The sequence below is a fragment of the Onychostoma macrolepis genome, chromosome 17 (genome assembly GCF_012432095.1).
Source record: "Onychostoma macrolepis isolate SWU-2019 chromosome 17, ASM1243209v1, whole genome shotgun sequence".
Taxonomy (NCBI): domain Eukaryota; kingdom Metazoa; phylum Chordata; class Actinopteri; order Cypriniformes; family Cyprinidae; genus Onychostoma; species Onychostoma macrolepis.
In genome coordinates, this window is record NC_081171.1 from 7627191 (window position 1) to 7637330 (window position 10140).

Sequence of the window (10140 nt, forward strand, 5' to 3'; positions counted from 1 at the left end):
AATGAGTAAAGCAGTTCAATCGATTATTTGTTATAATACAAGATGCATCATATATTATTTTCCAACAAAAAAGTACCATGGCATTGACATGTTTTTAAACATGTCCTTTGGCAATATCATGGTATTTTGATAACTTTAGACCACACATGAATATTGAAGATATTTACTACCATGACATACATTCTATTGTATTACAATCTGACATCTAATACTATGTTTCTTGCACATATTACAGCGTATATACCAAAATTTAAGTTTTCCACCAACATTAAGCGAAGAGGGGAAAAAAAAACATGACAATAAAAATAAAATTATTTGATTTTTATTATTTGAATTTGACTCATTTCACAATCAGTTTGGAGAGGAAGTTTTGTTGATTGGACTATCTAGGATTTCCTTTTTACTGATGACCATAATCTAGTGTCCAACAGTGCTGTGAATCTCTTGGAATGTTTAATATCTATAACATCAGATACAGTAGTTGTGCCCATGTGATTTTGGAGAAGCTGACAGACTTCAAGAGAAGCACCAACAAAGCAAGTTCACTTACTGCAGGATGCCGATCACTGCAGGATGTTGTTACACAATCCATAAAACTGGGGACACCTAGTTTTACACAGGGCATAAAACACTAACAACTGCAGTCAATCATTATACCAATGTGTACCAATGAAAAACATCACTAGTGAGACCCCGATTTGCCTGTGAGTTTACAAGATTGGCTTGACTGTTAGGTCAAAAAAACACTAATACTGCGTAACCTGTTTGTGTGCTTGGCACTGTAGTACAGCAAAATCCTGGTCCAATATATCAAACAAAAACGGCTCATAACAACACTAACAATAGTAATTATGTCAATAGTTTCCAAAGATCCTTTGGATGAATGTTTATTTACTGAATGCAGCAGTTTTGACCATTGGCATCCTTGAAGCGCAGGCGCATCTTGGGTTTGTATTTTTCAAGGTACATAAGCTGTTTGGCGTTAAAAGCCCCACGCCTTTTCCTAAAAAGAAAAATCATTCACATCACAAAATGACCAAAACAAATCATATCCCACAGAAAAAAGAAAAGAAACTCAATCGTGTGACTTACTGACGAATATACTGGACAGCATCTTCGTACATCATCCCGCATTCGATTAAGGCTATGGCCACCAAGACAGGAGCTCTGACCACAAAAAAAGCTGTTCTCATTTAAAACTATTTAAAAGTCAGGTCACTTGGTTATTAACCAGGAATTTCCCTGACTGATTTAGATATAACTTGAGGTTCACACCATCACAGCACAAAATGTTCAAAAAGAACGACATGTTTCATAACTCAAAATGACACAGCGTAATATCTCAGTGAGCTACAATCAGAAAACCACAAACCAACATTTCATATCTGTGTGTGAATCTGACTGAATTATATTTGGCCTGATAATACTTACCGTCCCAATCCAGCAACGCAATGTACTGCAATGCAACAGCCTGGTTCATCTTTAAATTTACATTTGAGAAGGTTCAACCAGTCATCAACAATTTGGTCAGGGGGCGAACTACCATCATCAAAAGGCCAATCCTAAAGGAAAACACAATTCTGCATTAAACGCACACAAAACCCCAAATTCCATCAGAATATTTGGGATATTTAAAGAGGTTAATCACAAATCTCACCAAAACTTCAATGCCTTCTTTTTCCACTGGTGTTTTGTCATACGTTGCATCACAAACCCGGACAAGCGTCTGCACTCCAAAACTCTTCAATTCCTAAAAGACATCAATATAGAAAAAATAGTCGGCTTTGACCCTATTCTTAATATTGGTACTCATATTAACTGCTCCCATCTTAATCCTTACCTCTGTAAACTTGACCAGCTGTGAATTGGTGGGATTGTGGGTGATGAGAAACCTCATGCATTCGTAGGTGATCTCAACAGGAGCAGGGCGATTCATTTTGACACTCAAATTGAATTGGACTTGATGGAAAAAAACAACTTCTGAATCTTCTACAGGGGTAGAAATAATGATTTCAAAATATCTAAGCAATTTGACTGAGGCAAATCTCTCCAAAAAAAAGGGAAACAGGAGAAGGAAAGAACTTTCACGCTCCCACGGTTTTAAAATAAAAACTAAAGAAGGGAACTATCCTTCTGATTTGCAATTTATAATTACCCCATTCAGGAGAGGAGAGATGATCAGTTGATACTAGAGAGAAGGAACAACGATTCGCTCTCTAGTACCTGGATTGGCTCAAACCGATTCATACACTTTAACTCTGGACAAAAAAAGATGCTCCCCGAAAGTGCAGAATTTAAGACGGGCAGTCAGGTAGTATAATCTTCATACGGCAGGCCCTCTGTTCACTTGTCTACAATGACCAGGTGCTGTGCCTGGCAGAAGTCTCCACTCACACTGACAAACGCCATAAATGTGCAGCCTGGAATAAGAAAAAGGATGGCGACCAATAAATAACCAGGGCAGTGGATCCTAAGGCACATCACAACCAGAAAGTGCAGTGAATCAAAACATGTCACCATTAACACCAAATGATTACTGGATATAGCCCACAGCTGAAGAGAGACCTCATTCCACTGCAGATATTGACTTTGGCCATTGGATGGATTATGAATTCTCATCATAAAATCATACAGGCCTTGCACAACATCATAACATGGTGGTATACATGGAAAATACTTCGCAATTGGTTTATATATTTCCTATCATGCACTTACTTTCAATAAGTGAACAGAAAACAAGTTGAGAACTCTGCATTCTATCTTCACCATTCGTGACTGTCTCTACTTTGCACCTAGAAAAGATAACCGAAATAAAACATTTCTTCTTCATTTCAGACTATTCATTTTTAAAGAAAGAATTCCAGAATGGAAAATGACAAGAGCCGATGTGTGTCTATTTGTGTTAGTACAGACTTATGCTATAAAAGCTTATCTTATGTAACATTTAACACACGTTAAGCATTTGAAATATTAATACACCCTCAGATTAATCTTAAAAAGGTGGATATTCACATGTGTGTGTATGTACACACACACACACACACACACACATATATATATATATATATATATATATATATATATATATATAGAGTCATGGCCAAAAATATCAGCATCCTTGGTAAATATGATCAAAAAAGTCAACCCCGAGACTCAACTATTTTCTGCAACTCCCCAGCTGTGGTCCTTGGAGAGCCTTTAGCCGCTCAAACTCTCCTCCTCACCGTGCATTAGGACGATATAGACACACGTCCTCTTCCAGGCAGTTTTGTAACATTTTATGTTGATTGGAAATTCTTAATTATTGCCCTGATGGTGGAAATGGGAATTTTCACTGCTATAGCTCTTTTCTTAAAGCCACTTCACTAATTTGTGAAGCTCAATTATCTTTTGCAGCACATCAGAAATATATTCTTTGGTTTTTCTCATTGTGATGGATGATTAAGGGAATTTGGGCTTTGTTTTCCATCCTATTTATATTTCTGTGAAACAGGAAGCCATGGCTGGATAATTTCATGTTCATAATCACCCTGGAGTGCTCAAAATTGTGAATATGAATGGGTATATAATTCAGAGATATTTTACTCATAAGAATTTCTGGAGGTGCAAATAATTGTGTCCAACGTGTATTTGAGGAAAACATTTATTTCATAAATGATATTTTTAAATAAAAGATCAAAAGGATTAACAATGCGGATTAATTTTTTATCATATTTACCAAGGGTGCCGATATTTTTGGCCATGACTGCATATGTATGACACATATCTCAGTCACCACATCTACTGCCCATATACTATCTATTTTTGACCATTATCTCATTCTTAAAGGGACAGTTCACACACACAAATGAAAAATATGTTATTTACTCACCTTCATGTTCCTTCAAATCCCTATAATTTTCTTTCTGCTCTGGAAAACAAAGGGAGATGTAAAGCAGAAACATGACAGTCTCTGTCATCATTCACTTTCATCACGTTATTTTTTTTCTTCCCCCATACAATGAAGGCAAATGGTGACTGAGAATGTCATTCTGTCCCTTTGTATTGTTTTCCACAGAAGACAGAAAATCATATTTTGAACTGGAACGACATAAGAGGGAGTAAATAACAAAAACAAAACAAAAAAAAAACTGGATAAACTATACGTTTAAAACAGAGAAAAATCTGCATTATATCTATGCATGGAACACAATGGGATCCATTTGCTGACCACACAATAATCTATATTTGTGGTGGACCGATTAAACAACCATTTAATTAAAAACTCAGATTCATAAAATATTACATTTTTTAATATACACACGTAAATCATCATGCTCATAAGACCCACTGCCTTATTGTGTGAACGTTAAGGCAGTTTATAAAAACAGATGTAATTTACAATGAACATCATTATTATCTGACAGTTCAAGTCATTAATACACGTTTATACGACATACAATATCCTATAATTACATTACAATGGTAAATCATTGTTAAAAAGTCCCAAATGTTTTACGCGATTAGTTCGCTCTTGTCCGCCTAGCGTGTTATAGATGCTAAATACGTATATATTTAAAGACACGCACAATTACACAATCCATCAATCATTTACATATTCATTAATGACAGAAAAAGGTAGATATGATATCATATCGATACTTACAAGGAGCCGACGGTAGATATGAATACCGTGACAAAGAGAGAAAGGATTGAGAGACGCTGCTAGCCGGCTAGCTCTCCCTGACCATTGAGCTCCCGTAACCAGGCGACAATTCCGGTCCGCGCAGATGACCGCTGATTGGCTGGCCGCAGTCACGTGGCCGAAAAACAGCACCTTTCACATTTGAACGAACGGAGTGGATAGATGTTACTTTTTTCATCAGCTAATCGGTCTCGAACGGTCTCTACCAATCACGTTGATTCTTCTAACAACTATACATTTTTAATAGTTGTTTGTGATTATTACAGCATATATAAAAAGTTTCGGTGATAGAAAAAATTATTTACTTTAAATAAAATAAGCATGTATTAATATAAAAGATTTTTTACATGAATTAAATTAGGTTAATAATGCAAACTTCTTTATACTGAAAAATAACCATATAACTCTATCAAATAGTTACACATATCATTAAAATATTTCTTTAAATATTTTATTAATTACAGTCGGCAAGAAACTCACATCACAGATTTTTAAAATGAAGTTATGTCACCATCTCATGGTGAGAAAGAGTTATAGCATGAATTATTCTCTCTTTTTTTTTTTTTTTTTTCTATTCATAGCAAAAACGGACAACAATGTATACCTAGAATCTGCTTTTAAAAAATTTAAAAATTACCTTTCTGAAAAATGTCATGTGTTTTTGTGTATGATATAATATTTGCATATTGCTGGGTGTGGTGATGACACATGCCGAGGCTGCAAGGCTTCAAAATGTATCATGGAGGCCAACTCACATTACAGTCCCTGTCTGTAAGATAATATCTAATGAAAGCACGCACCACCCAGCCACACTCCAGCACCACACCCTCCTAAAGCAGCTCCATCATCACAGGTGCCTCATGTGAGTAAACCACACTTACACTCAGCTATGATGGCGGTCAGGCCATAGATCAGGTTGGACAGGATTTCTTAAGGACTTTTACTGTAGTGTCATTCTTTCCCTCTTTCTTGTGCTTTTTGTTTTGTTCTTTTATTGTGCTTGCAGTTTCAATGACTATCAGTTTTGCGGCAAAACACGGTAAGATCTGATTTTATACATCGCTTAGTACTATTACTGAGTTAGTAAAATGATTAGTTATTACTGAGTAGCTACCAAACAAAGATAGGTCTTATTAAAAATAACAATTATACAAAATATGAAAATGCTACATTTTAGTTAGTATGTGTATATGTGGTTAGAAGCACAAAGTGACTTAATAAAAATGTTGAGTATTTTATTGCATGTATCATTTGTTAATATATAGCCTACATTTACTGTTTTTATATTCATCAAAGAACCCTGAAAACAATGTATCATCCACAAAAATATTAAGCAACACCACTGCATAATGATTTCTGAAGGATAATGTGATATTGAGAAGTGCCTAACGGCTGCTGAAAATTCAGCTTTGCCAGCACATCACAGAAATAAATTACTTTTTAATATATATATATTAAAAATAGAAAACTGTTATTTTAAACAGTAATAATATTTCACATTATTACTGTTTTTAACTTCATTTTTAAAGTCATATAAATGCAGTCTTAGTGAGCAAAGAGACTTTTGCTCACTAAGCAAATCACTAAGCAAATCATTTGTGGTTCGTAAACCACAAATCATTTCTTTTAAACATTGTACAGTATGTATGTATGCGTGTGTGTGTGTGGGTTGGTATCAAATACCAACCCACACACACACGCATACATACATACTGTGCGATGTTTAAAAGAAATGATTTGTGGTTTACGGGGACACAAATTTGTTTAATGACATGGGTATGACAGAGGTATTACAATTTGAAGGTGGTTTATGAAGACACATCCTGTGTCCCTGTTATTCAAAAGGCTTAAAAAAAATAAACTAAATGGTGTTTTTTTGAAAATCTAAAAATGCACAAAGTTTCCTGTAAGGGGTAGGTTTAGGTGTAGGGTTGGTGTACAGCGATAGAAAATACAGTTTGTACGGTATAAAAATCATTACGCCTATGGAGAGTCTCCATAAACCACAAATACCAACATGTGTGTGTGTGTGTGTATATATATATATACAGTGCCCTCCACTAATATTGGCACCCTTGATAAATATGAGCAAAGGCCGCTGTGAAAATAAATCTGCATTGTTTATCCTTTTGATCTTTCACTCAAAAAATTCACAAAATTCTAACCTATCATTGAAGTAAAACAACTGAAAGTGGGGAGAAAATCTCATGATGAAATAATTTTTTTTCTCCAATGAATGTTGGCCACAATTATTGGCACCCCTAGAAATTCTTATGAGTAAAATATCTCTGAAGTATATTCCCATTCATATTTACATTTTTTAGCACACCAGGGTGACTAAGAGCATGAAAGTGTCCAGCCATGACTTCCTGTTCCACAGGATTATAAGTATGAAGAACACAAAGGCCAAATTCCCTTAATCATCCATCACAAGGAGTAAAACCAAAGAATATAGTTCTGATGTACAGAACAAGATTGTTGAGCATCACAAAATAGAAAGTGGCTGTAAGAAAAGAGCTAAAGCATTGAAAATCCCTATTTCCACCATCAGGGCAATAATTAAGAGGTTACAATCAACTAAAGATGTTAAAAATCTGCCTGGAAGAGGACATGTGTCTATATCGTCCTAATGCACGGTGAGAAGGAGAGTTTAAAGACTCTTCAAGGATCACAGCTGGAGAATTGTAGAGATTAGTTGAGTCTTGGGGTCAGAAACCTAATAAATATATATCAAACATCCCCTACATCACCACATGTTGTTTGGGAGGGTTTCAAGGAAAATTCTCCTCACTCATCCAACAACAAACTCTAGCAAATTCAGCTATCAGACACGACTGGAACTTCAAATGGCACTGACTTCTATGGTCAGATGAAACTAAAAAAGAGCTTTTTGGCAGCAAAACCACCAGATGAGTTTAGTACAAACAGGGATAAAAAAGTACCCCATGTCCACGGTTAAATATACTGATGGATCTTTAATGTTGTGGGCCTGTTTTTCTGCCAGAGGTCCTGGACCATCTTGTTCAGATGCATGGCATCATGGATTCAATAATTGGGTGCCAATAATTGTGGCCAACATGACCTAGAGAAAGCAATTGTTTTACTTCAATGATAGGTTGGAATTTTGTGAATTTTTTGAATGAAAGATAAAAAGTATATTTACCAAGGGTGCCAATATTAGTGGAGGGCACTGTATATATATATTGTCATGCTGGATCACACCAAAAAAAGCAACTACAACAAAAAACGTATAAACATAAAGTGTGTGTGTGTTTACACATTTTGTTTTGTTTTTTTTTTACAAAAATTTTTTTAAAAACGTGTTGGCCATCTTATGAGACAACTATGAGACATCTTAGCTGTGACAAACCCAGGTGTGATCCAGCATGACAAATCCACATTTCTGCCTGCAAAATCAAGACAGCAAGGATTCCTAATGAGCAGGCTTGTCAACACAGGCTTGTTATATTTAAATGTGTCACCCTCGTGATTGCACAATCCCTTATTATAAGGTTACCTGTCATAGCTTCCATTTAAAGCACTTGGAACAGAATCAGATATCGCAAACTTTTTGATGAGATCTTTAGAAACAATCTGGAGTACCTGTTATGCATGGCTGAACGCCTCCGGAGTTTAAATATTAATCGAAGACAAAATCTCCACTGGCTAATTAAAAAAGATAATCAGCAACACAAAATTTGACATGATGAAAACCCATTGGGTTTTTGGTTAAATTTAGAGCATACTTTCATGACACCAGTTGTCAGGAGATTCACTGACCCAAACTAGAATGACCTGCTTCTGTGATTTTATCCTTGTCATTGTGCAAAAGTTTTGAGTTTCATATGTGATTGTGTTTATTTCAGGACATAGTTTGTGATCAGCGATGAACTGGTCAGGACTGGAGACCCTTCTAAGCGGGGTCAATAAATATTCTACAGTGTTCGGTCGAGTCTGGCTGTCTGTGGTGTTTGTGTTTCGTGTTCTGGTGTTTGTGGTGGCGGCTCAACGCGTTTGGGGCGACGATAGCAAAGACTTTGTGTGCAACACCAAGCAGCCCGGTTGCAACAACGTCTGCTACGACAGCACGTTCCCCATCTCTCACATCCGTCTGTGGGCCTTGCAGCTCATCTTTGTCACATGTCCATCACTCTTGGTCGTAGCCCACGTCAAATACAGAGAGGAAAAAGACAAGAAGTACACGGCCCTCCATGAGGGCACCCATTTATACGCCAACCCTGGGAAAAAGCGTGGGGGTCTTTGGTGGACCTACCTGTTAAGCTTGATCTTTAAAGCCACAGTTGATGCTGCCTTTCTCTATATTCTACATCACGTGTATAAAGGCTATGATCTCCCTCGCCTCACCAAGTGCTCGCTGGATCCTTGTCCGAATACGGTGGATTGTTTCATCTCCCGTCCCACGGAGAAGAAAATCTTCACTCTTTTCATGGTGGCCTCCTCTGCACTCTGCATCTTCATGTGTATCTGCGAAATTATTTATCTCATTGGAAAGCGTATATTAAAATACTCTATGATGCAAGAAGCACCACCGGGACGAGCTAAAAGACCAGACCCGACTCTGTCCAGCAGCCAAAACTTGAGTTCGCAAAAATTAAAAAACACCTCAATGGACAAAACTGCTATTTAATTACAGCAGTGTGTCGCCAAACCTTTACAACTTCAGTGAGTTCGGGATACGGGATAAAAAATCCTCTTTCACCATCATCCAAAATTGTTGCAATCAAATGCAAGTGCAAATAAAGTAGTCATCTAAGAACAATAATTAATTAGTACAGACCTCATGTTGCTTTTAAACACATTAATAAATATATATTTTTATACAAAATATATTTGTTTTCATTATCATGTCTGAGATGCGGTAGCCAGGATTTTCATGTTCAGGTTTATTTATTTTTATTTTATTTTTAGAATATGCACTTTAGAATGAACTTTAAAAGCAAAATGTATTTGAAAATAGGGAAAAAAATCTGGGTGAGGTGAGCTGGGCTCTAAGTACTTTGCAATCAATGTCAGATGGCTTCATGCAAATGTGGTATCGACCTCAAAATTTACATGTCTCCAACAGTACCATGCATTTTAAAGTTTGTTTTTTTATGATATCTTTTTTTGTATTTGTATTCAGTGTACATACATATCAAACATATCAATAAAAAAATCATTTAGATGCAGATTTGCCTTGGTTTTTTTGGTTTTATGGAATTGACAGAGTTAAAGGTTAGTATTTTAATAAAAGGATCAGTCACCCAAAAAGGAGAAATTTGTCATTATTTACTTATCCTAATGTCTTTCAAAAAATTGTATGACTTCAGTTTTAACACAAAAAGAGATATTTATAGCAGAATGTCCAAGCTGCTCTTATGCAACCTCTTTTATGAAGTTTTTTCTTTTTTGTAGTTTGACACCCCCGCTTTCATTGTATGGAAAAAAGCAGCTCT

At 36.1% G+C, this 10140-nt stretch overlaps 2 protein-coding genes across 6 annotated transcripts; one reads left to right on the forward strand and one right to left on the reverse strand.

The window, feature by feature from the left end:
• Nucleotides 1-306: 306 nt before the first annotated feature.
• Nucleotides 307-4792, reverse strand: ptp4a2a (protein tyrosine phosphatase 4A2a). Of its 4 annotated transcripts, none has more exons than XM_058750432.1 (8): nucleotides 4646-4792; nucleotides 2716-2792; nucleotides 2156-2420; nucleotides 1841-1959; nucleotides 1658-1750; nucleotides 1432-1562; nucleotides 1093-1167; nucleotides 307-1003 (listed from the first exon to the last, which is right to left on the reverse strand). In XM_058750432.1, the coding sequence occupies exons 4-8, from the start codon at nucleotides 1934-1936 to the stop codon at nucleotides 892-894; spliced, it is 507 nt and encodes a 168-aa protein (XP_058606415.1). In that variant the 5' UTR covers nucleotides 1937-1959; nucleotides 2156-2420; nucleotides 2716-2792; nucleotides 4646-4792; the 3' UTR covers nucleotides 307-891. The 4 variants fall into 4 exon arrangements, with proteins under 4 accessions (XP_058606415.1, XP_058606414.1, XP_058606412.1 ...); XM_058750431.1 differs by having other exon boundaries at nucleotides 1841-1989; XM_058750429.1 differs by adding an exon at nucleotides 3872-3910 and having other exon boundaries at nucleotides 1841-2420; nucleotides 4646-4754.
• A 596-nt stretch (nucleotides 4793-5388) lies between these two features.
• On the forward strand, nucleotides 5389-9854 carry gjb9a (gap junction protein beta 9a). Of its 2 annotated transcripts, XM_058749352.1 has the most exons (3): nucleotides 5389-5546; nucleotides 5691-5723; nucleotides 8551-9854. In XM_058749352.1, exon 3 carries the CDS (start codon nucleotides 8571-8573, stop codon nucleotides 9330-9332), a length of 762 nt encoding a protein of 253 aa, XP_058605335.1. In that variant the 5' UTR covers nucleotides 5389-5546; nucleotides 5691-5723; nucleotides 8551-8570; the 3' UTR covers nucleotides 9333-9854. The 2 variants fall into 2 exon arrangements, with proteins under 2 accessions (XP_058605335.1, XP_058605336.1); XM_058749353.1 differs by lacking the exon at nucleotides 5691-5723.
• The last annotated feature ends 286 nt before the right edge of the window (nucleotides 9855-10140 follow it).

Excerpts from the sequence above, each read along its gene's own strand:
- ptp4a2a (XM_058750432.1), bottom strand. The coding sequence starts at position 1,936 with ATGAATCGCCCTGCTCCTGTTGAGATCACCTACGAATGCATGAGGTTT. Across the intron at positions 1,563-1,657 it reads AAGAAGGCATTGAAGTTTTG|GATTGGCCTTTTGATGATGG; the intron begins GTGAGATTTGTG and ends GTTTTCCTTTAG. Across the intron at positions 1,004-1,092 it reads GCTGTCCAGTATATTCGTCA|GAAAAGGCGTGGGGCTTTTA; the intron begins GTAAGTCACACG and ends TTTTCTTTTTAG.
- gjb9a (XM_058749352.1), top strand. The coding sequence starts at position 8,571 with ATGAACTGGTCAGGACTGGAGACCCTTCTAAGCGGGGTCAATAAATAT.